At 44.0% G+C, this 25,933-nt stretch overlaps 2 protein-coding genes across 4 annotated transcripts in view; one reads left to right on the plus strand and one right to left on the minus strand.

Annotated features, from left to right (window-relative positions):
* Positions 1–5,546: 5,546 nt before the first annotated feature.
* On the plus strand, positions 5,547–24,760 carry B3GAT2 (beta-1,3-glucuronyltransferase 2). The gene is made up of 4 exons (XM_059842646.1): positions 5,547–6,134; positions 17,217–17,361; positions 23,794–23,942; positions 24,080–24,760. Exons 1-4 carry the CDS (start codon positions 5,595–5,597, stop codon positions 24,164–24,166), a joined length of 921 nt encoding a protein of 306 aa, XP_059698629.1. The 5' UTR covers positions 5,547–5,594; the 3' UTR covers positions 24,167–24,760.
* The window catches only part of SMAP1 (small ArfGAP 1), a 90,759-nt gene continuing 89,457 nt past the window's right edge, over positions 24,632–25,933 (minus strand). For all 3 annotated transcript variants that reach the window (XM_059842643.1, XM_059842645.1, XM_059842644.1), the window contains one exon: positions 24,632–25,614. In XM_059842643.1, the coding sequence (XP_059698626.1) occupies positions 25,480–25,614 (135 nt within the window). In that variant the 3' untranslated portion in view covers positions 24,632–25,479. The remainder of the gene's footprint in view (positions 25,615–25,933) is intronic.

Here is a 25,933-nt window from a genome sequence, read left to right on the forward strand (position 1 = left end):
CCCCTGAGGGTTGTCTCCGGACCCCACGTTTTGCTCAGCCCCACAAACCTTTGCCACTTGAACAAATGCTGTAGTTGTGAGATGTCACCTGGAATGTGGCTCAGTGCCAGCAAGAAGGTCACTGGTGCAGGTTTCAGATGTGTTTGTTGTCAGCAGATGCTTGGTGAGAGTGTTGATTTCCATCCTTACCCATGCCTGCAGGACCTCTTCTGAGCAGGTTATTTGTACATGCATTTCCCACCTCTTCCAGTCCTCAGCACCAGAGCCCATATCACAGAAGGATAATTGAATCTTTCCAGTTCAGGATTCAGTTCTGCACTTCAAACTTGCTTTGCCTTGTGTATAACAGGTTTATTTTCGTTTAAAACAAAAATGTTTAGGTTTGTGATGGCTTCCATTAATCTGTGCTTAGCCCTGCTCACTCTGCACATCCCCTCACACTATGTCACACCCTGTCATGCCTGCCTCACCCTGGTCTTTCCCTGCAAAGCATTTCATAGCTCTGGGGGGCAGGTGTGTCACCTTGCTCGTACCAGCCACTCGTGACCACAGAGGTCCAAATGGGCGTTTGCAGCTCTTCTTTACGGGAATCCGTCACTGGTTGCTATAGTGATAAACAAGTTGGCTTATTAGGAAAAGGAACAAAGAACTAGAGAAAATTATTTCAAAATGGCCTTCATGCATAGATAAACATGCAAACTCACTTCTCACTGTCAGCTTGGGCAGCAGGTTTCCTGTTTCTGGAGCAGCATAGACCCCTTATACGTTATTTGGGCAAGGCCAGCCTTGTCTCCACAGCCTGTGTTTTCTGACACACAGTGTCCTGTGTGAGGTTGTGGGGCTTTCTCCTCTCTTCTCTTATCTACTGGATGATAAAACTTCTCAGGGGCTGCCATAACTGGATAGTACAGGAAAATGTGCTTTCTTAGAAAAACTGTTAGGTGGTCTAATGAGGCTGAAATAAGTCTAAAGGAGCAGAAGAGGACAGAAGAAATTATGCTTTTGCTGTGTTCTGTGATGCAGCTTCATTTTATTGTACCTTTTTTGCCCCTTGCTGATGCTAAGATACCTCTGTGCAGAGACTTGGAGTGGTGATCTGTGCCTGTCAGATGGCACAACATCATCTTAGTAGGATGCCTGGCTTACACATTGGTCTTTTGGGCCCCCACTAACATGTAATAAATCTGTTCTCATTTGAATCCCTGGATACACTGTGACTCCACAGGGATCAGGCTTGTGCACTTCAGTGTGTAGTACACAGCGGATGTTCTCTGACACTCCTGAGGGATGCAGCCTCAATGCCCTTTTTTTTTTTGGCTAATTGCATGTTTTGATTGACTGAGCAATGCCAAAAGGTGTAACTGCAAACACTAGAAACTACACTGCCTATATTTCATTCAGACAGGCAGGCTACTCTTTTGCCTGCTGTGATTTGAGTCACCTGGCATCTGGATTTACCCATCATGGGAACCAGGTCGATGAGCCCCCTTTGCATGCCAGAGCTAATTACCCACCCTCTAGTCACCACCAGTCACTGCTTTTGAAAGAAAAATATGAAACAGCCCAAAGAAATGAACCATCCTTGGGTTTAATCTATTCAATTACAGCCATGTGAAATAGAAAGTATTTCTCTCCAGTGTTTCATCCACTAGTTAAAAATAATTGCACATTTTTATATGTTTATCCAACTGATTTTGCTTCTGCTTCCCACGGGACTGTAATAGTTCTATCAGCTGCAGAACCTATGAAACAATAAATTTTAATAGCTTTATTTCAAATGCTATCGTATAACTCAGACCAACTTTCCAATAACTGGGGGGGAAAAAACCCCAAACAACACCATTTTTAATGTACCTAGCTTTAGCAAGTCTTGATGCTCAGAAACTGGGGAAATTCAAATGGAACAAGCAAAAGGCTTGGCCAGCTTGCCCCTTGCCAGGTGTGCCCAGCTGAGAGTCTGGATGGGAGTGCAGCAGAAGTCCCTACACAGAGCTGCCTGATGGGTGGGTGACCCTGAGCCAGAAGGGGGAGAAAGGCAAAAAGAGCTGAATTGTTCTAAGAATGATGCAACAGTACATCTATTGCACAGCTAAGGCAACTCTCCTGCCACACCTATGCTTTTCTACAGACATTGGAAAGACTGAAAACAATGAAAAAGAAAGGAGCCAGGGCGCAGCATTGCTGGCTAGCATTACACAACCCCCTGTGACTGTATCCAGCCAGCATCTGCTGTGTGATCCTCTTTGAAACAGGAAGCCTCTGTGGGCCTGTGGAGAGTGTTCCTAGGGATGGGACTTCTTTAGCATGGGTGTACATATGCACACTTGCACACATGGGCTGCTCTCTAGGACTGTGTTAAGCATTCTCCTGCCAGAGTCACGCATCCTCTGCTGGTAAGAAGCACAAGAAACTGAAGTAGAGGTAGCTTTTTTTGAAAACAAATGAAAAATTGGGTGCCAAGTCCTGACACATCTCTGAAAAAAATCTTTGGAGAAGGGAGGCAGCAATCACAACACCATAATAGATGACCCAAACCATAAACTACTGCAAACAAACAATTCTGGACCAGATCCTAAAGAGAAATGCCTGCCCACACACTCTGCTACTACCCAGAATATGCACTGTGCTGCATGCTATGTGTGAAACCATAGGAACAGCCTGAGTCACACAGTGATTGGTACCATCCATCACAAGTTAGAAACTCGTCCTTTGTTTCAGAGTTGCACCTGAGGCCTCAAATCAAATGTGACAATTTTTATAATAACCAGAGCTAAGGTGTTCAGCTGAAAAAAAAGTATTTCCGTAGACAGTTTGCCCCCACAAATGGAGTGGTAATTTGACTGGGTTCTTCCAGTTTCCAGAGGAAGAACATTCTGCCTTGCTTATCAAGAAACAACAATTTAATAAATAGCAGTTGGCTTGTATGTAGTGCCTTCGTTATCTTTTACCATTCTATCTGAAACAATCTGCACGTGACGCTAACGGGAAAAGGCTGCTGCATTATTTGATATCACACCTGATGTATCTGGCTCACAACCTCCAAGCCTGCTCTGTGGCACCTGAAAATGTTACAATGGTTCTGAGGGGAAAATGAAGTCGTTGCAATTTGTTATCAAATAACCACGTGTCTCATATTGCTGTTACAGCAGCCGTGGTAGGAGTAAAGGCCGTATTTGTTAGCTAGTACAGAGAAACAGATTTGCCAGCTTTCAGGAATACAATTAGAGATGGAAGATCACAGTTCATCGGGATACCTCCCTGGTGCTTACTGTTTGTGCTCCTTCCTAAACTGCTGCAATTACATTCAGCTATTCTTATTGCTGCTTTTCCTAAGGTCTTAACAGCCACAAACCATCAAGTATTCTCTACAGGCTCTGAGTACAACACCCAAGTTAACTAAAGATAATATTTTTGGATGAAAGGTAATATAAAGGGAAAATAAGTATTTTAAAAATATTTTAATATGCTTGGATATAAAGAATGCCAGTTAAACACATCTATTTGTAATCCACAGTTTCTAGGTTCTGTCCCAATAAGATGCCAAGAATCCTGACATGGTATCATAGAGCATCTAGAAGCGGCAAGCTTAGAATTAACTTTTCCAAATGATTGCTGACTTGCAAATGATACCAAACAATGTCTTCTTGGTATGTTGGTTTGATACACATGTTTGCATTATTTGAACAAATTATCTCTGTAAATAGAATGGTACTGGAAATGAGAAAACAATGGTGTGCTCAGTCACTGGAAAGACACAGTTTAGGTGATCGTCCTCTAGATAAACAGCACCAGCATAAACCAGGCAACTGTAATTTTGTGTCTGAGTTGGTCTTGATTTGAATATATTGAACTATTTATGCTTGCTCCATTGCTCCATATTATTTCATTAATCACATAATAACTCTTCCACTCCTCCACTAAACATGCTAACTTTAATTATCTATTTACTACACAGATGTTTCTTCATTCAGATGTTCAGTGCCAGGCCAGGTGTCGCCCTCACTTTCCCCTGAATTTCAGCTTACATTACATCAGGTCTATGTCCTCTGTGTGTGTGTCCTTTTGAATAACTAATCGATTTGGGATAGATATGAATGATAGATAGATGATAGATAGACAGAGAGTCCATGTTATCTACATTTGTTATACCCATGAAAATGTGAAGGCTGAATACAAAACAGGAAAGAAAGCAGTGGGGTAAGCCCAGGAGGCTGGTGTGCAGGCATCCCCCATTTCTGCAAGCCATGCTATTCCTACCAAAAATCAAAGTATCAGTGACGAATCATTCTATTTCTTATCTCAAATAGCTTAGAAGCCAGTGAGAACATCAATCGATCTCTACGTTTTAATCAGAGAATCGTGGAGAATGCAGTAATTTGCAAACTCTACTGCTGTGCTTCTGTGTTCTTATGCAGCATGAAGTTTTAAAAGCATAATTCAAGCTGTAAGGAAGTGATTAGTTATGACAGCAGGGAGTGTTGAAAAATGCATCGGAAACTTCCCTGTGAGGAAAGGAATTGTAAGAGGCTTTAGATTGTGCATTTCATGTGTGCTGCAGCACCTGATGAATGCCTTTTCCTCAAAATAAAGACAGGTAGATTATTATGAAATTCTGATATATTTATGTTTTTTTAAGAAAGAGCTCTCAATTCCATGTGATCTCCGGGGAAGCTGCACGCCCGAACAACGGGGAGATGCGATCCAGGGAGCGCGGGCGGTGCGGGGCGGGGGGCGGGAGGCGACACCGACAGACGTGCACCGAGGGGAGCTGCGGCAAACCGCCGCCTTATTTACAACTTCTTACTTCGGCCGACGTAGGAAAAAAACCCAAAAACCAAACTCAAGCCGAAATGAAGCGAGCTGCTCTCCGCCGCTCCGAGGGGTAAGTACTCGGGCACGGACCCGTCCGCCTACCCTGCCCTGCGCTGCCGGTCGGCCGGCCAGCCGGCGCTGTCCCGGGGAAGGCGTCCCGGCCACGGGCCGAAGTTGTGGCCCGCCGCGGAGAGAAGCAGCACCCCGTGGCCACCCGAGTCCCCATCCCCGCCGGCAGGAACCCGGCGGCTCCCCCGAGGACGCGGAGCGCGGAGCTCCCCGCGCCGCCGCACCCTCCCCGCGGCCGGGAGCGGGAGCGGGGCGGGGCGGGAGCCCCCGCCCGCGGGGACCCTCCCTCCCGCCTCCCCGCCCGCCCTCCCCTCCACGCCCCCGCGCACCGCCAGAGCCACCCGGGGAAGCGGAGGAGAAGGAGCGTTTCCCCAGAGCCCCCCGCCGAGCCCCCGTCCGGCGATGCCGAGGGCGAAGCGGGAGGAGGAAGAGGAGGAGGAGAAAGGGCGGGCGCTCGCGGAATAGAAGAGCGGCGGGAGCGGGGCCGGCAGCTGCCCCGCGGGGCTGCCGCAGGCACCGCGGGGCTCCCCGACCCGCCCCGCCCCGCCGGCGGCCCCCGCGCCCGCGGGAAGGAGGGAGGGAGCGCCCGGCGCCCGCCCCGGCCGCCGCCGCCGCCCGGGCGCCCCGCGGAGCAGCGCGGTGGGGCAGCCCCGCCGCGCCCGTCTATGGGGCGGCGCTGAGCGGCGGCGTGGCGGGAGGGCGCCGGGGGCAGCATGAAGTCCCTGCTCTTCAGCCGTTTCCTCCTTCTGCTGCCCTGGGTGCTCATCGTCATCATCGTGCTGGACATCGACAGCAGCCGGGCGCCGCTGCCCGCGCTGTCCCCCCGCGGCGGGGCTGAGGGCGGTAGTGGGGGGGCGCGGCCGCCCGCCCCGCGGCGGCGGCCCGAGGCCGCGCTGCCCACCATCTATGCCATCACGCCCACCTACAGCCGCCCGGTGCAGAAGGCCGAGCTCACCCGCCTGGCCAACACCTTCCGGCAGGTGTCGCGGCTCCACTGGATCCTGGTGGAGGACGCGGCGGCGCGCAGCGAGCTGGTGACCCGCTTCGTGGCGGGCGCCGGGCTGCCCTGCACGCACCTGCACGTCCCCACGCCGCGCCGCTACAAGCGCCCGGGGCTGCCCCGCGCCACCGAGCAGCGCAACGCCGGCCTGGCCTGGCTGCGGCAGCGGCACCAGCACCTGCCGCCCCCGCAGCCTGGGGTGCTCTTCTTCGCCGACGACGACAACACCTACAGCCTGGAGCTCTTCCAGGAGGTGCGTGCGGGACAGGGGGGCGCGCTCGGCCGCCACGCTCCACCGCTCCCCGCAACCGCCCGCCGCGTCCCCATCCCCGCTCCCCGCCGCTCCCCGCCTCCCCTTTGGCTCCTGCCGTTCCCCCTTCAGGGTCCCGTGCCGGGCTGTTTCTCATCCCCGCTTTGCGGTGAACTCGGTTTCCCTTATCCGAAAACTCCGGGCACGGGGGAGTCGAGCCCGCTCCCCGCCCGCAGACCTTGCGGTGCCGTCCCTCTCCCGGGCTCCCGGGGGCTGCCTCTGTGTGACCACCGCTCTCTTGATTTCAAGTTTCTTGTCCCTCCTCTCCATACTCCCCCAACTTTTTACTGCTGTTTTCTCACTTTGCTGCCGAGCGAGGCAATTTTAAGGTTTATATAAGGGATCTTGTGTTTTTGTCAAAACTGGGTTGAAAAGGGATCCTTGGTTTGTTATTTTCAGGCTGCACCCCTCTCCCTGTAGGGCAAATTCGCATCAGGAGTCGCTATCCTTCACAGTTTTTTCCTTGGCGCTAATGAATTAAGCCAGAGCAGGCTTCTTCACGAGGAGTTGCCTTTCTGAAGCCTTTCGCTCTTAAAAGCAGCAAATCTCTTGTGTAAGGACTGAACGCCCTTTCAGGAGTCTCTTTTGTGAAGGGACCTGGTTTTGTCTTCATTGCCTCCCCTTGGTGAAGGGCTTTGTTTCATTTCGGTGGGAACTGGCAAGCGCTCGGGGCTGAGGATATCCAGCTTTCTTTCTGGGCTCCCCCTGGCAGGAAGGAGGGTGGTTTATAAGTGGACATAAAACAGTAGAAGAAAGATCATGTACATCTTCTGTGACAGCTAGGAGAGTAACCTTGGCAGGGAAATGAGCGAGGGAAGCAGAAAAGTAAGTTGGCAGCAGAGGACTTCAGGCGCGCTGCGGTCTGAGTGCTGCGCGGGTGGACAGAGCTGTAGCTCGAGGTGAACACCCCTCCCCTGCCGCTGCCTGCCGAGCTGTGCCCTTCCTCGCGTGCTTCACAGTCTGTGAGTTAAAGTGAGCGTCATACTCAGAAATGTGAAGCACATGCAACTCCTTAGGGAAAGCTGGTTTAGAAATGCTTAGGTTCGTTTGTGTTTAGGTTCATAATGCATTTCCATTTCCAGTGTGTGGGCAGGTGCAGGCTCCCCATTCAACAGGGATGCCCTACTTCTTTTGCCCACTTGGCATTCAGCATTGAAGCTGCTAATTTAAGGACCTTTGCCTAGAGGCTAAACCTTTGTTGCAATTGATTTTTTAAAAATTCTCATAGCTGTGCTCAGTGCATTATAATGCAGAGTAATTTCACGTGATCGTCTTTGATGTTCTGGGAGTGCTCACGTGTATTTGTAGAAATAAGGTTAATTTGACTGAATCTTAGGGAGTCTGTTAATAGAAACAGAGAATACACTTTGGCACAATGAGAAATGTGGGACAAAAGATATTTGGCAAATATCTACTGTTTGTTTGGGTTTTTTGGGTTCTTTTTGTTGTTGTTGTTGAGTATCAGCGTTAGGGACAAGCCAAAGGAACAGTATTAGCTGGCGTTTCTCTTGAGTGCTCCACAGCTCTTGAAAAGGAGTCTGGTCACATTTATTCTTTTAAAATTCCTATCGTTATTCTACTAATTGCTGTGAATTATGAAACAGAAAGGTACAAATTACCTCTCTAATTAGCTAGGAAATGCAGGAAAATGAAGGGATGAGGCTGTCTGAAGGGTTAACCTTGAGAACTGCAAGCACAACAAGCAACCTGTGTTTCCTCTTGCTAACAAGGATTGTAACCTCCAGCATGAACTTCTGCAACCCTAAGGCTCCCCTTTCCCCTGCGCTGAGCTGCTGGGAAAGAGCTGTTTGTTCTGAGCCTTGTGTTCACAGGCAGCCACACATGCATGAATGGGTTTTCCCTGAGAAATGGGGAGCTGGGAATGCTCAGTTACAGAAGCAGAGAAGGAGCTTTTGCTTCAGTTGCCGCTGCGAGTTGTTGTGGCTGTTTTTGGGGTCACTGAGGGAGCTGCTGGCAGGGTCCCTGCGAGGCACCGCTCCGACACGGGGAATGCCGACCTGGCAAAGCTAACGGGAGTCCATTGGCAGGCTTGGCCAACGGGAGGCGCCTTTACGTGTGGGAGGTTGCATTTAGAGTGAGCCAGAAGCCTGATTTTGCAGTCGAGGCACTGCTAGAGGGCTGGTTGCTTCTTGACTCGATAAAAGAAAATCTATGTATTCATGGATTCTGGCTTGACAGCTCTGTGGTAAATCCTGATATCCCCTCCAGGAATTGATTGATTTATGAACATAAATTATACTTGTCTTCTCCAAGCATGAAGAGAGCAGCTTCAGAATGCATTGTTTGCAGATGAAGTCTGGTAGTAACTCCTGTTATGAAAACGGTGGTAACTATACCTGAGAGGGAGTTTTTACAGTTTGTTTCCCTGCCAGGAACAATTCTCCAGACCAGCAGTTGCTTTCCCTAAGGAGGAGGTCCGATAAACCTTCTTAGTCTGCTCACTAAGAGGGAGAAGTTTAAATGTAGGATGAGACAGGAGCTCTGAACTCTCATCCTAGCAGCACCCTGTGTGGCTGTGTGACTTTCAGCAGGTCACTGACACGGGCACTGGGGTGTGGGGCCCCACAGTGCCAGCAGCACTGCGGGCAGGCAGGTGTGGGCATTGTACATCTGCTGCTTTATGAGACAACAGGTCTGTCCTCTGTGCTGGCTTGCTGCTGGGTCAGAGCTGGTTCCAGGGGCAGCAGTGGGGCCTCAGGGGGATGGGAAGCAAGGCTGGTTAGGGCTGTAAAGCCAGCACGAGAGGAACATTTGCGTTAGGGAAATGTTTTGCTCAGAGGTCAAAGAAGCAGGGCTGCGGAGCAGAAGGTGATCAAGGGAACTGCAGCTGTCAAGGACTGGGTTTAAGGAAGCTCTTTTGCTGTGGGTTTCCCTGGTGTCCTTACAGGAGATGGAGCCTTTTAACAAAGCAAGATCAGCAAAGGCTTTCCTGTGAGCTGTAGTGTATAAACCATGAGGCCATGATCAAAAAGGAGCATGCTTTGACATGGAATGCCATGGGATACTTCTGAGAGCTTTTGATGAAGAAATTCTAATCTCTGTCCAAAGTACTTCTGCCTGGTGCTTTTAGGAATGAGAACTTTGTATTTGATGTGGAGTGAGCTGGCCTAGGCTAAGTATATTTCATAGAAATCAGGAAAAAAACCTCCAGCTTACAGTAGTCTGAAAAATGTCACCTTTTATAGTAAATCTGGAACCGCTGGCTGCTGTTTATAATTACCTTTTTTCCTAAGACCTATGATGGCACGTGGGTGGATAGGTCAGTTTTTGACTGGCGAAACGATGTCCTCAAAGTCAAACTGGGCAGGGTCTAAACAGCTTTAGTTGTCCTTTCTAGAATAAGGTGGAGAGCCTGTTTGTCCTTCTGCTGCTACAGCATTGTCTCAGTTTAGCATTTTGTTAGGAAAGGCTGCAGGGAAGGAACGATCCTGTTCAGTCATTGTGAAATTCTTTGGAGTACTAAAAGGGATGCAGCAATGATGAAGAAATATTTCCAGGAGTAGAGGTGTGGCTTTTAAGTTATTCCCAACTCTTTCTGCCTGAGAGTGTAGTGGTGGTCAGGTGAAAAATCATGCTTTTACTCTAACGCCTGTGGTTTTGGCATATTGTATTTTGTCATTTATTATTTTGGGATTGAAACCTCAGAAATAATTTATTATTTACGGTTCAGGTATGATCTGTTCATTTGGAGGTGTCTTTGTGCATCTCTCTTCAAAAACAAGTCTGCTATCTGAAAATACCTGTTATGTTAAAAGTCAGCCTGCATTCATAAAAAAGCCACTGAGAGGCCTGAAATTCCAGCTGTTATATTTAAGATGTTTTACAAATGTTTCTACATGACTCACCATAGCTTCTATTTTTTACTACACGCTGTTCATTTTGGAGTGATTCTTACAGTTTCTGCTGCATTTGTGCTTCATCTTATTCCTGAATGCAAGTTATTGTAATATTGTGGCTGATGCCTAGCAACTGCTGATTTCACATTTTAAACTTCCAGAGGGAAAAAAACTTGGATAATACTGGCATTCCACCTTCACAGAGAGATTTTAAAAACAGGATTAACCTAAGCACTGGAAACTGAAGATAGACAGCTAGGTTCCACTTCCCTTAACTCTTCACAGAAATTCCTGTGTCTCTATGTCTCAGGCATTTTCTCTGCTCTTTCCGTATGTTGAGTAGCTGGCCAAAGGCCATCACTTCCATGGTCCGTGTTTGGATATGTGTGCAAATTGGAGGAATTAGTGCTGGAGATCCACTCTGCTGTTGATTGTGCAGACTGCCCTGAATCCTTCGAAGGTGAGGGGTGAGCAGCATGAGGAGTACAAGAAGAGGAGTGAAGGTCTTCACTATCTGTCTGAAAGTGAGCTTGCTGTTCAAAAACACACTGAGTTTTAGACATTCCTGTCTAGGTTATTTCTGCCACTTTTGCTTGTGTTTTGTGCAGACACCTAAATGGAGATATATTTGAAATTAAAATGCTCATATCTAAAACCATGTTCTCCTTCCCTGCCACCCCAGGCTTCTGGTCAGCAATGTCCAGAATTTCTTGGCAGTGTTTGCTTGGTACCTAGGGCATGCAAGTGTGGCACATTCCACTGACTTGTCTGAGTGCAAGGAGAGGATTTGCAGACTGGATCTCCCTAGAGAAATCCACATGCTAAGGTGTGATGTGGATACAGCCTTGCAGTGTGGAATTCAGAGTAGGTCGCACACCAAATTGTTATTTCTAAGGGATAAAGAAACCCAACCCAAACTTCAGCAGCTTAGCAGTTAGTCCTATTGCCCACTGAGTTGTGGACCAGAATTCAATTTGCTGTAGCTGTTGCCTGCACAAGAGTGCCCAGAATATGATGGTAGAGTTGAAGCTGGAGAAGAGGTATGAGAGGACAGAGCTCATCCTGCTGTCCCCAAGCTGAGGTAGTCTTTACAAGTAGCTCAAGATTCAAAGGGACGCAGATTCAGACTGAAAGAATTTTCTTGTGTCCCTGCCCTTCCCTCTCAAAAGGTATGTATGAAGGTGGCAGATATTCTAATGGCTTTTAACAGCCATTTCAGTAGCCTAAAAAAAGAATTCCTTTTTATTAAAAATGGAACAGAAATACTTGCAGGCATTGCATGTCACACAGACTTCAGTTTTCCTGTGATCATCTCTATAAAATACTTTGAGGGGAACTCAAAAATGCATTATAGAAGAGGTAAATTTAAATTTAAAAATAAATTTACTATTTATTCCAGCTTTGACTAGAGAAGGGTTAGTGTTCCTTCAATAACACTTACATAACTGTCCTAATTTTTATACACTGTATTAAGCTAACTTCTGTGTATTGTTTATAGATATATTTGTGCAAAAGATTTAAAAGTAGTGTTAGTGAGTCTCTTTACCTTTGAAAACATGAAAATCTTTTATTGTATCTCTTGGAGCTGGTTGGAAAAATCAGATTTTGATAATAGTCTTAAAAATAGCATTCAGTAGTCTAGACAGACTTAAATATTAGCTGGCAGTCATTAGTTATTTTCTTCAGAATAAAAAGTGATCCAAATATGAGTTAGCAGTGCATTAAATACCTTTCTAGTATATAAATGATTTAGGAGTACATGACAGATTTTAAATGCACACTGACATTTTTCTTCCACATAGACATGTAATACCTATGCTAAAGAGGCTGGATTAGAAAAGACTGGCAGAGAATGATACAGTTTAAAAATGAGAGGAAATAGTGATCAAAAAAAAAAAAAAAAAAAAAAAAGGCTCTTTGAAACAGGTTTTTGCTTGGTTACAAAGTACCAAGTACTCTCTGTGTCTGCACTGGCAGCAGCAGTTTTACCTGTGAAACTGATACTGTTGCTGTGCAATTAATTACACGGGGTCAGCAGCTCTTCAGAGGTACAGTGAACACAACCCAGTAGGATGAGAGGGAGTAGAATGAGGCAACCAGTAAATAGAAGGGCCCAGAAGTAAAATGAGTAGCAAATGTTTTGGAAGTTGTCCCAGTCCACAGAAATTGGCTGCGAACTGCTTTAGTTAAATTTGGTACAGTTTTCTTCTGCAGGGAAGCAATATTGACATTTGTGCCCAAGGATGCTGGTATAATTTAGAAACATTAGTCATGTACCTTATATATAAAATGTTGCTGGAGAAAAGGGGGAATTAAGCTATCCTCCCTCTGCAATGTAAATTGTGCACAGATCAGCAGAGGAGGTTTAAAGCAGATGCTTGGAAAGAAAGCTTTCCAGCAGGGAGGATGGTGAAGCAGATCACCTGTGAGAGTTGCAGAGGGGGCTATATCAAGGAATGACAATTTTTTGATTTGTAGATCCCTTCTACAAGTGTTCCCATGGAGAATACCCTTCACAGTCAAATTTGCCAACACAAACTTGCCTTTTGAAGTTCCTAACCCCTAAGCACCCCAATCCCTGAACCACAAAAGCCACTGGCACAGGTTTTCTATGACTTGATCCCTCCTTTGAAATGATGGTAAGTGGGGGCAGGAGCTCTGTCCAAAGCCTCAGTAAACAGACACAGCATCAGGCTGAGCTGTCTGGCTGAGCCATAGGACTCTCACATAAGCTTAGTTGAAGCAGAATTTGTCTTTAAATGGCCTAAGAGTAATGCAGAGAACTGTGTGAGAACTGACAGGGAACCTGGCTGTGCTTATGCTTTAACCCATAACATTTTGTCCGGAGGAATTGTTGTAGTAAAGGAGCTCTAGATCCTTTCTTTGATAGTAATAAATTGGAATTTTGCATAGAAATCTGCTGGAGTACCACTGGGATGGGCAGGGGTGTGGGGTAGGATGGTGAGTGTGGATGTGAACCTGTAGCCTGACCAGGACAGATCACAAATCACACAGGAGTTGAAATGACAGGGGGGAAAAAGCTTACGAGGTGTGGCAGCAGGTCTGCCCTTGCAGAGGGCTTTGAATCCCAAACAGAAACACACTGACATCATGCTGCAAAAACAGCAGGATGGTTGTTCCTGTCTGGAAGCCTTTTCACTCTAGGAAGTACAGCCATGTTTCCTTTTCTCTGTCATTTGCCTTCATTCCCCTTGGGCTTTTATATTTTGTTACTGGCTTGGTATCTTCCCTATCCACCAGTCCAGTGCATCCCATTAAGCTGCTTTTCTTGATTGACTAATGAAATGCTAAATTTAGCAACGCTTTTATCACTGTCTTTTATTGCTCAGCTCCATTTCCTGCATTTCACTTGCTATTCTTCAGTGATTACTCTGTTGTTACTGTATTTACTGCTGTATGCCCATCACCCCACTGGCATTTCTCTGGTCAATTGTTACTCATCTCTCCTGTCATTTCCTAGCTCATTTCTTCCCAGTTCTCCTCCTCCTCCTACTTCATTCAGGTTTGCTCTACCATCTTCCCCACCCAGTATATCACTTTCCTTCTATGCCCAAGACCCCCTTCCAAAAAGTAAACAGAGGACAAAAGCACTTCTACCTTGAGAGAGCTGTCCAGGCGGGGCAGGAAGAATCCTGCCAGTGGGCTCCTCTCTCTGCTCATTAACTACCGAAGTCTAACTAGGACAGAGCAGCTGCTTGACTTGGAGAGAATGAAGTGCAAGATGAATACCATTCATGTAAGCTACCAGGACTTTAAATGCTGAGTGTTAACACAGCTTGTGCTACTGCTGCCATTACAATGACAGATAGAACAGTCATTTAGGAAGCTGTTTGTAAGTCCTCGGATTTTTGGCAGTTGTTTAACCCACGGCACTAAAGTTATTCAGATTTAACACAGTTTTCAATCACTTTTTTGTGTACTGATGATTAGTAGCATAAAATTCCAGGTGCAAGCTGGCCTTTTAATCCAAATAATAGCTTTTTCCCCATCATGCATAAATACAGCCTTCACATATCAGTATGTTAACTGCAGTAATGCTATTCTCAGAAGATTAAAAGAAATATTCCTACTTTCATCTGCCTAGCATATCCCAAGGCTGTGAGGTATTTCAGAATTAGCATAAATACTGGTCTAGATGTGCTTTTTCAGCTTTTACTTAAAGGAATTGCTGTATTCTTGACACCTGCTTATTTCATTCTTCAAAAATGTAACCTGTAAGAACAAAGTCACCCAAGGACAGAAGTAGGAACTCTGTAAGGGATTACTTGCATCTGACGTGTGGTGGCTTTACTGACATAATTCATAATCACTGAGATTGACTCAAGATTATTAGTTTAAAACTTCTTGGGTCATTTCATGCTGCTTTTATGAGGTCAGTGAGATACTCTTCATTGACAAGAAACAAAACACTGTGTATCATAGAGTATTAATGTAAATCCACCTGGTTCTGCCAGCATAGATGCTGAGGCCACTATTGACCCAGTTCAGAAGTCCTGCGTAAACTGGCTCATTTTGCAGTGCAACTGCCCAAACTTTCACTGTGCACACAGGCAGGGCTTGGGTGCACTGTGCTCTGGCCACTCTCTTGTAGTCAGAGTATGCCTGCCCTTGTCTTGTGGCATTTTGAGTTTAGGTACAGACAGTTGGCACAGGATGGCCAAAGTACTGCGGTTCTGAACACTAGTAATTTGTTCAGGTATCCACACCCTCCAGGAAATATTAATGGCACCATGTCTCTTTATCCTGTGGTATTTACTGGTGTAGCACAGTTGGGTGAATGTAGCTTGATGGTGCTGTGTAGACATGCCCAACAGGATGATTCCCTGTGTCCATGTCTGGTATGTTAGGATGTTAATATAAACATGCTGTTAGCAAAATAAGCAAAAGAGATATGTCATTAAAACCAGGGCTAAAAGATCTTCATGAGAAGGTTTGGTTGATGTCCATACCCAAATAGCTAATTGCTAACTTTGCATTTCCTACACGGAGGAGTGGGAGAGATTGGAAAGTTAAGCAGGGAGAACAGTTGTAGGTAAATACATTTATCAATAACCCTAGAAAGATTCATGGCAGCCTCTCACTGGCAATTAGCCAGGCAATGGCTTGGAGACAATCCTTATCACAAGAATTCCCTGTATTTCCAGCTGAATACATACCCTGCTCTCATGCACCATGGGCTGCTACTACTGAGGTGTTCTAGCTTGCTGCAACAGTTATTAGGGTGAAAGAGAGGAATTTTTGATAAACAAATCTGAAGATAAATAATTGGAGGGAGAGAAGGTGCATGTCTCTCTTCTGTGTGTGCCTACATTTTTGTGGATTTTTAAATATGCATTTTACACTTTATGCGAAACTTCTAAGAATCTGCTAATGTTTCTAGCTTAGAAATGTGAACCACGCTGACGTGATGTCTTTGTTTTCTTCTGGTGTGACTCCTGCGAGTCTTGATGATATGCATGATAAATCTTTCACCTTGGCAGAGAGAGAGGGAAGTGTTTAATATTTAACCAAGGTTGTCTTTTACTTCAGCATCCATCAATAGGGGACTGTAAAACTGTGTTTGTTTTTGCTGAGAAGCGTGCTTGGAAGGAAAAAGGGATAACCTTTCCCAAAGGAGTAAGTTTCAATTACAACAAAAGACAAGACTGTTCTCAGAATAGATCAAATTAAGCCCACATTAAACTGAAATAGCTTAATACTTGTTTCAATAGAACCATATTTAAAGTACAGTGTTAAAGCAGTGGCTTTTGAACCAGTGTGGTTATGTTATGCAAGTCGCTGTGTTGGTGCCCTCGCTTGCTCAAGTTCCCACGCCAGACCGTCTGAACTTCCCACGGGGAGCTGTGTGTCAAGGTTTGTGCAATATTATCTCCTGTTTACTGGAGAAAATGGACCACTGAACCAGTTATCTGAAGTCACTGAATCAGACTCATAATCTTTACTGTAAGAAAAGGCCTCCAAGATTGAGCCCAGCTATGCCTGAATACCACATCAATTAAACCATGGCACTAAGTGTCATACCCAGTTTATTGAACACTTCCAGGGATGGTCACTCCATCACTTCTCTGGGCAGCCCATTCCAATGCCTGGCAACCCTTTCAGTGCAGAATTTTTTCCCAATGCCAACTCGAACCTTCTCCTGCACAGCCTGAGGCTCTTTCCTGATACTACCTGGGAGAAGAGGCTGACCCCCTCCTGGCTCCATCCTGCTTTCAGACAGTTGTAGAGTGATAAGGTCCCCCTGAGCCTGCTTTCCTCCAGGCTAAGCACCCCCAGCTCCCTCAGCTGCTCCTTGTAGGACTCACTTTCTAGACCCTTCCCCAGTTTTGCTGTGCCTCTCTGGACATGCCCCAGCACTTTAATGCTCTTCTTGAAGTGACTCCCAGTCATGGTCACTTCTTGCTACAGTAAATTTTTCATACATATGGCTTCTTCTATGCTAGATAAAGATCTCATTTCCAGTTTTGCATTTAGTTAATTTATATCACTGGGAAAAACTGCTGCTGGTGATAACAAGCATCCTGCCTCCTTTTTGTCCTTCTCAGAAATTTAGCAGAGCTTTTAAAGGGAAAATACAGAAGTTAAAAAGATTTAGCCTTAGCAATCTTTTTTCATGAATCCTAAATAGATCTGAGCTGCATCCGAGGTCCGCTGCAGTAGGAAAGAGTTATGTGTCATAATCTCCTCTATTCAATGGATTTTTAACAAGTCCCAAACTAATTGTACTTGTCCTAGTGAAGTGTGTATTAATCATTATTATTATATTTTCTCTCACTGGGTTTCTACAGTATCTCAGCTATCTATAGACATAAACCCACTGCCAGAATGCTGAAGTCTTGCAGATAAAAAAGACCTACTACGTCTTTGAAAACCCAAACAAACAACATAACCCTGTTTTTTCACAGCCTTAAAAGCTCTTGGTATAAAAGATACCATGAATAGGGTATTTAAAGTAGAATCGAGATGCCTACGGACTACAGAGCTGGAGATTTCGCAGAAAACGAGTGGGCACAGGCAGCTCTTTGGCCGCAGTCTGTAACCAGAATTGCCTTTCAATTCCTGCTCTTGATGATTGCTGTGGGTTTGCAGCAGCACGGGCAGGAGAGCCCGCTGGAGCCGGCAGTGACGCTGTGCCTGCCTCTTGCAGATGCGGACGACGCGCAAGGTGTCCGTGTGGCCCGTGGGGCTGGTGGGAGGCCGGCGCTACGAGCGCCCGGTGGTGGAGAACGGCAAAGTGGTCGGCTGGTACACGGGCTGGAGAGCTGACAGGCCCTTTGCTATCGACATGGCAGGTGAGGCTCACTCACTCACTCATGCATGTTTCTATTTCTCAATTTAAGCAGCTTCTTAAACTTCTGAAGTGCTGGCAGAGTGTGCAGCCCTTTGGCACTAACTATCCTGGAATTCTAAGCTTGTACATCTTGTCTAATTAATTTGCTGCTTGGTGGTATCTGAACTTCCTTTAATTTGTTTTTATTTTTATGTGGCAACTTGGCTTTTATGTTGTATGAATTGTCTGTCTAAAACAAGCTAATTGTAAATTAATTCATCCTAGCAATTCTTGCAAGGAGTCCTTGCCTGTCATTTTGTCATCAATCTAAACCAGGCAGCATAAATGCAGACCTTCTTAGACCTCATGTTGTAAAACGCTACTTTATCATGAAATTATTCATGTTGCATTGGTTATTTGGAATGACAGTGATAACTGTAGATGGATATAGTTTGAAACACTGGGCTTAGGGAAAAATCATTGACAGCTGTTGCCTGGTAGATGAAGGCAGAAAAGCTTCAAAATGAATCTAATCAATCTTCTGCAGTGAAGTTTGCACACCACACAGCTCTGTCTTGCTGACAGTCCATGCTTAGACAATCTTTTGTATACATTCACAACTGCCACATGAATCACCACTGTGCACAGGTCCAATTTCTGATACAGCAGAAGCTGGTTTTCCAGCAAATGATACGGTATTTGCACTTAGATATCTTCTGTACTCAGGAGAGAAAAGTAGAAATACAAGGGCAAGAATAGGGTAGAAATAGCCAGGTTTTTAATCCTGATACCCCAATGTTTTAAGAGAGGGAAAAGGACAGTGTACAGTTCTTTCTCGTCTTAACAGAGTACTGTTATATTAATTGAAATGATGGATAAAAATATGTACAGTATTTACAGTCCAACTGGTTAAAAAGAGTAAATAAAGGAAGACTAATGGTTGTTATCACCTCAAAGACAAAAAGGTTATCAGGTGAATTTTTCTGCACTGTAGAGGCATTTCAAATCAATAGTAAGACCTGGCATAAGTATTTGGGTGTACACATAAAGGCATTCCTCAGGGGTGAAGCAGGTGTTCAATGCTCAAAACCATGCAGCATGTCAGGGACTGCAGCTGTGCAGTAGAACAGTCCCTGTGGATTTACAGATACATACTGATACTGGACTCTAGAAGGGATTACTGATGGCATTATAAAGGTGAGAGCATGGTCCATAACTCATCAGCAGCAGGCAGAAAGCCATTACACAACATTGGCCAAGGGACATGACCCAGACATGAAGATATACATGGAAAGCTCTTAAGTTGTTTACCTCCAAGATGCTGGCTAAATCACTGGCATGAGGGAAAAGCAGGTCCATTAGGAGCATTCCCTGCTTGTGCTTTGACCAAGGTCTTGTAAGGGAGGGTCATATAGACAAAACCCCCCCCCCAAAACTTACAGGAAGTTATTGCACAACCAGAAACAAAGAGTTACTATTTTGCAAGAGAACTTTTATTAGTCTTCAAAAAATACTGAAGAAATTGAATTTCATTAGGAGAGAAATAGATGCAGTGTAGACTGCTAAAAAATGATGTGAAATTTGCATCTTCATTCCCCTCAGGAATACAGTGTCAGGGCATAAACACAACAGAACTGCAAATCCAGAACTCCATAGGTGCCTGAGCAGGTGCAGGCTACAGGATGCATGTCATCATGCAGTTTCCTACCCTTGCCCTTCTCTCCTGACTTCCCAGCACACCTCCAGGGACTTGCTACCAAACCTAAGTCCATGCTGTAGTCCATTGTTGGCATTTTTCCATATATAAGCAACTTAGATTATACCAAATGCTGCACATAAGGAAGACCAAGGATCTCTGTTAAAAATGCTGCCATGCAAACAGGATAGCTGCATACAGTAATACTGATATGGAGATGTATCAGCTGTCTACAGTTAATGTTCTGTGCTTGTGTCCCAATGCACTGATTAGGAGGTTCCATTTGGTTTAGTGAACAGTGATTTTCACAAGAATTTGATCATGAGGCTGGGTATGAACAGAGTGACAGCTTAAAAGGTTTGGGATCATCAGTTTAACTTGTGGCAGTTCAGAGGAAGCACATCCTTGACTTTAAGCACATAAAATTCTTATTCTAGACAGCAAGATACAAGGCCAAATTCAGGTCCTGCTGATTTCACTGGGCTCAGCACAATGACCCTAGTTGGCCAACCTCCCCAGATTCTTTGAAACACACTTGCTCATGGCAATCACACTAGGTCAGTTCATTAAACATTGGTTATTTATTTTGAGAAATTTGTGTCTGATAGTGTTATTCTCCAATGGTAAATTGGATTCAGAAAGCAAAGTAGCTGTTTCCTGTGTTGCTTCTTACCTGGCAACCAACCTACTATACAAATTAGTTCTGGAATTTCCAAAGCTCTGCTTCAGTTTTTAATCAAGGGGGGTTCTAGAGTTTGACACAGACTTGCTTACCCTTGGGGAAGAAAAGTGAGAGAGAAGGTAGAAAGCCAAAACTGTGTTATTCAGTATGGATCTGAATTCAAGTCTTCTATATTAAATGTTGTTTTACTTCTGGCCTGCTCCTCACTGCCAGAATTTTGGATCACTCTAGAAAAAAGTTAGATTGTGATTCTCCTAATGTGAAGGTTGTTCAAGAAGGCAGATGCCTGCTCTGCATTAGCATTCCAGGAGCTACTTCAGTCATAGAGATTAATATGTGACTGTAAATCACTGGGCCAGCAGATTTTGGACTTTGGGTCCAGAGCTCATCCACTGTGCCCCAGGCACCTCTGCTAGGGCCTGAGCAACCACCCTTTTTTATTGTATTTTCTTAAAATTTTGCTATAGTCAAGAGATCTTCAGTACATCTCATATTTCTTAGGGTTCCCTGAGCAAAATGCCAGTCTATTCATGGCACTGCAAAACACGGCATATTTTGATGGAATCTGAAAGAGCCATGCTGGAAGTCACAAACAAAAAAATTTTAAGTGGTATAGCAGCCAGCACTCAAAACCCCCCACCAAAACAAAAACAAAACACCAACCTCCCCTCCCATCCAAGGATAAATACGGTTTTAAAAAATGAGCTTATAATCAAGTGCCTCTTTCATGGTGAATTATTGTCAGCAGATGGCTTTGATCCTAACTATAAAACCTCCTGGTTAGACATCTCTGCCTTACTGCAACCCAAAAAGTACACCACAGGGAGAACAGAACCTGAAAGCCACAGAGCCCAAGCCAGAGGTGGGACCTTGACCTATGTGAAAACCAGCACATCTGTTCCAACATCAGCACTGAGCATTAGCATTTATACACTCCAGAAACGATAAACACTCAAGTTTCTAGCTTGCCTTCAGCTACTGTCCTGCCTAGAATATCCAGGAAGCAATGGCATTAACCATGGCAACAAAATCTTTAAACCCTGGCTCAAGTTTAACTGGATGAAGAAAAATAGTTCTGCCTTTTAACAGAAGCCATTGGTCAAACACAAGTCAAGGTGTGAATTAACAGAAACAGCTTACATTGAAAGAACAAATGTAATATCTACTATGTCTCCCAGGCATCTTGTCCTCCAACAAATTAATTCCTACCTAGGTGGCTCTTCATCCAATTAGATTTAATTTATAACCTTGCATTTAACACAAAAAAAATAAAAAACCCAAAACACCTCTTCACACTCTAGCTATGAAATTGTCTTGTGGTATTTCATGTGAAGTTAAGCCCAGTATGACCTTGTAGGAATAATGACTTAGTAAAATAACTGTATGCATGTAAGCACTGTTCAGTTATGCTACACTGGAAACAGTAATCCAGATAAATCCCGTTTAGTGATAGAATTCAAAACAAGTGTCTTTTCATCTGTTAGCACAGGATCATTACCTACTGAGAAAAATAATTAGTACCAGTCTGGTCAAAACTTGTGCTGTCTCTTCTATTTCTGACACCAAAAAGACATCTGATAAAGTCAACTTGAAGTTGTCACTAGAAAGTGGTTTGCTCTCAAATCCATCTTACAGAATGTCATACATGTGAATATAAAGCTGTTATAAAATAGAGTTGAAGAACTAGAGAGACAAGAGATAAATCTCCTTGGATTATTTTATCTCCTAAAGCTGCTGCTTTATTGGATTCTTTTAACAAATAAAGACTGCATGGACCCTGACCAAGGAAACAAACCTCAGGCCAGTCAGTGCACAGTAGCTCACGTCCTTGTCACCTGCAACACTCAGTTTACAATCTAACTTTTACTTGATGGCACCAATAGTTTTCACAGCACCCTCAAATGACAAATTGCAACAGCATGGTAGCAAGGGCACGTGTCACATGCAGGGTCCACGACCCACTTGAACATCTGTGTGTAGGAGAAATCCACCCAGAACTCAATGCAATTTTCTCAACAGAGAAGCAAGCCTTGCAACAAGAGAAATTATGAGAAATTAATGTATGGATAAGTATAGGCTATGGGTCCTGGAATCCCCACTGACACTGCAAAGATAAACAGCAGAAAATCTGCATCTCTTCTACTTAGAATGGGATTATTTCTGTGCACTAAAATCTAGGACACTAATTTTGGTGTTTACTTCATTTTCTTTATGCATGGGCAGCTTGAATCTTAAATACATTTAAAAAGAAAGAGCAGCTCACACAGCTGATAAGGGTTCCAAAAATGCCTTCCCATGCAAAAGAACATTTTTTTTTGGTGCCCAAAATTATTAAAGCCCGGTTGCATCCAAAATTTTTAGTTTGTTTTATGCGAGGAAAAAAGGCCAATGAAACCTAACCAAACCCACTAAGCTGAAGCAGACTGTTTTGTTCATCAGTACTAAGACTCCAGCCCTCTTTCAAGGTGCAGCAAGCTGGCTGTACATGCTGTCTGTAGCTGAGGGAGACTCTCAGAGACTCTCTCTTAAACTCTCACCCTCAGCTCTTCCCAAATGATTATATTTGGCTATCAAGAGCACTGGGACAGAGCCCACCTTGTGGTCCAACTGTGGCCAGGCTACAAGGAGTGAGTAGCAAGACTGCACTGCAGGGTGTGGGTAAGCCCTGTCCATGCAGACACCTATTCTCTGTCTCAGGCAGGACAGGATGTATAAAGCTACAGAAAATATAGAACATATAAATGTTTTCTGTGTCCATCAGTGAACTGGGACCTGTTTACATCCAACCCATAGACTTCATCAGGGTCCAAATCCTTACTGAAAACAAAACAAACTTCCTGGTGCCTTCTTCTGCTTCCTACCAGCAAGACCATGATAAAGTGGTTTCAGTGTGCCTTTCTTTAGATGTGATGTAGTAATTACTTCCTTACATTTTCCTCTTCAAGAGGCTCCCATAAAAGTCACAAACTCTTTCAAGGAAAATACAGCAGCAAGACACTTCTACTAAAAGAGGGTCCGAATTACATTAAATTTTAGTTTAAAATTGAGCATAACTTTCTGATAAAATTTCAATAGTGGCTTTAGAATTAAATGTTCTTGGAGTTTTTCAGAACTGATGTCAAAAATGTTACTATTTGTGTCATAAAGGGACAGCTGGAACCACTCTGAACTGATGAAGAAAGGATTTCTTTGGTAGGCTTGGCAATCAGACAAAAGGAGTTAGTTACAAACATAATTTTTCTTTAAAAGTCTATCAGTTGAGTTTTTGAGTCATAGTTAAAGAAACATACATATGACTGACCATTGCTGAAGGAAAATGGGAGAGCTCTATAAAATAATGGTAGAGATTCATGGTAGCTTCTTCAGAGAAGGTAGGTTTGTTCAAACCAGTGATTTCTCAGTTTGCAGTCTCCCTTCAAGGAACCTGATGCATGTTAGTGGAGAAAAGCATTGCAGAGAGGTGTGTACACTGAATAAATCCTTTGAGCTGTGCTGTGCCAGGCTCAGACCAGCTGAGACTGCCTGGCAGACCACTGGTGCTGAAAGTCATTCCCAAGGCAGAGCATTAGTATGACTTGTCTTTCCTCAGCAAGGCTGTTAAAAATCTACAGGCTAAAGCTATCTAAATATCACAGTTGTAACATGTTTTAACCTTTTCTTTTGACTCTCACCTTCAAGTGGAGAATGGTTTCTACAGTATAAATTTCATACATTTTATTTTACTTAAATTGAGTTTTATTTCTTAATTAAAAGTAGAAAGGAAGAATAACCCAAGATTTTAGCAATACCTGACTTTCCAGGCAAGAAAGCATATATTACCTACAAGATGGGAAATTAAGATTTAACATGTTGAAAATATGGTGCAATTTAAAAAAATCTGATTGTATCATGAGGGCATACCAAACCAAACAATTAATGTAGGATGTACAAACCTACCAAATATTATTTATCCACATAATCAAATTTACATATTTTAAAAAAGAACATGGGAGATTTCTAGGCATAAGTATAACTGCATAAAAATGCAAGGCCTAAAGCTTTTTCTCAACCTTTTTCCCTGTCTCCCTCTCTCCAAGGATTTGCTGTGAGTCTTCAAGTGATCCTGTCGCATCCCAAAGCCGTATTCAAGCGTCGTGGTTCTCAACCAGGAATGCAAGAATCTGATTTTCTGAAACAGATAACAACAGTGGAGGAACTGGAGCCAAAAGCAAACAACTGCACAAAGGTACCGATTGCCACACTTTGTGAAAAGCTTTCGTGCCATCTCCGTAGATGACTTTACTGACACACATGGTAGTTTCTACTCTGTGAAAAGCTTCCATCTCTGTAGACAACTTCACTGACACACATGGTATTTTCTAGGTTCTTGTATGGCACACCCGAACAGAGAAAGTGAATCTAGCTAACGAGCCAAAGTACCACCTGGACACAGTCAACATTGAGGTATGACGGGGGAACAGTCCCACGGCAAGAGCAGGACAATGGACGCACCGGCGCGTGTTCTGGTTCAGACAGCTAAGGTCATGTGCTTCTGCCTGAGACCTGACAGACTTCTGTGGAAACAAAAGGAAGCTTTCAGAGACTCTAATAAGCAAATCAAGTGGGTGTGCTTTGTTCTAACTTGTCTGCATGCATTTCTGAACTCTCAGCTTAATAAACTGACACTTACCTTTGTTTTAACGCTGTTTCCACATAGATAAACATGGCTGCAATGGAGTATTTTCAAAATCATTATTTATGTATATACTTTTTGTATTTATCCAGCTTAATGGTGTAATTATAAACCGATTTTAACTCACGAACTGTTGGTCTAAATATCTGTATAAATGGATCCTCCAAACTGAACATGTTTTACTTCATTAAAACTAGCAGTCAAACAGGTCATACAACAATGAAATAAAAAACCCACAATCATTTACGGATTTATCCTTTTAATATAGGGAAATAACATTTTATCATTACGAGGCACCATAAAATGTAAACACAATCACTGTCATAAACCTGGATCTCTCTGCAAGACAAAATATATCTGTTCACACTGAATTACCTTGAATGCATATTGTGCTGTCAGTTCTCTTTTAACACTGTGCGCCTGCCTCTTGAGCCAGGTCAGAGACTTTACCACAGGAAACTCAAATGCATCAAATGCTCATCTTTAGAAGAATAAGCTATTGATTTGTAGAACTACAGTAGCATCCAGGTTTATCTTTCTTTCAATAACCACATTCCCTGTTATGCACACCATAACAACATCACAGTGAAATGTATGATGAAACAAAATTTGTTTGATACACTAGAAAACATTGCTCAGTGATACATTTACATTCTATTTATATATGATTAAACATTTGTTCATACAGTACCTTCTACAGGATTACTGGGTAATTTTGGGGAGTTGGGGTTCATATTTTTGGATATTACTAACATGATAGCTACATCCCTTATATGCAAACATTTGATCTAGAATTTTGAGGGGAAAAAAATCAGTATGTGGTTAAGCAGCTTCTTAATATGGTCTATGAAATCATATGCATTGTATGAAAATGCTTCCAATGATGTATAAATATATTTGATCTGCTTTTCACTACATCAAATTTAAATCAATATAGACCACAACACGGTCAGTCAGTTATATTCTTAATCTGGACAGCTGGGGAAAAAGAAAAAAGAATATATATGTACATGGAAGGAACAGCAAAAGTAAATGTATTTGAACAAGGAATGTTAGGTGGCTGTTCTGGGAAAGATTTCTATTGCAACTTTCATTTCCACAGTTGTGTGCTGAGAGTCTGGCCAGAGGAGCTTCCAGTCCATCCTGTGGCTGTGCTGGGGGGCTGGCCAAAGCCCATCACGTTGCTGGAACTGCTGAGGTTCATTCCAGCCATTTGCTGATTCATCTGCAAAGCACATACACACATACATGAGCCTGGTTAGCACTGGCACTGAAACACAGCATGCTGCTAGCCAAAAGCAGTCCTGCCTTCAACCAGCCACCCAGGTACATTTCCCTAAAAATGTTTCTCATTAAATAAAAATATTGACTCTAAGTTTCTAAGCTTTTTCTCATACTACCAGCTTTTCTGGAGCCCTTCAGCCACCAACATACATCAGATGACGGGCTGCAGCACTTGATGCATGTGTCACATGAGAACTGACAGCATGTGAAGGAGGTGGCCACTGTGGCTGGCTGGTAAACGCTTGCTTTCACAGTTTCAA

Source organism: Haemorhous mexicanus, chromosome 3, assembly GCF_027477595.1.
Source record: "Haemorhous mexicanus isolate bHaeMex1 chromosome 3, bHaeMex1.pri, whole genome shotgun sequence".
NCBI lineage: Eukaryota > Metazoa > Chordata > Aves > Passeriformes > Fringillidae > Haemorhous > Haemorhous mexicanus.

Excerpts from the sequence above, each read along its gene's own strand:
- B3GAT2 (XM_059842646.1), top strand. The coding sequence starts at position 5,595 with ATGAAGTCCCTGCTCTTCAGCCGTTTCCTCCTTCTGCTGCCCTGGGTG. Across the intron at positions 6,135-17,216 it reads GCCTGGAGCTCTTCCAGGAG|ATGCGGACGACGCGCAAGGT; the intron begins GTGCGTGCGGGA and ends TGCCTCTTGCAG. Across the intron at positions 23,943-24,079 it reads AAGCAAACAACTGCACAAAG|GTTCTTGTATGGCACACCCG; the intron begins GTACCGATTGCC and ends GGTATTTTCTAG.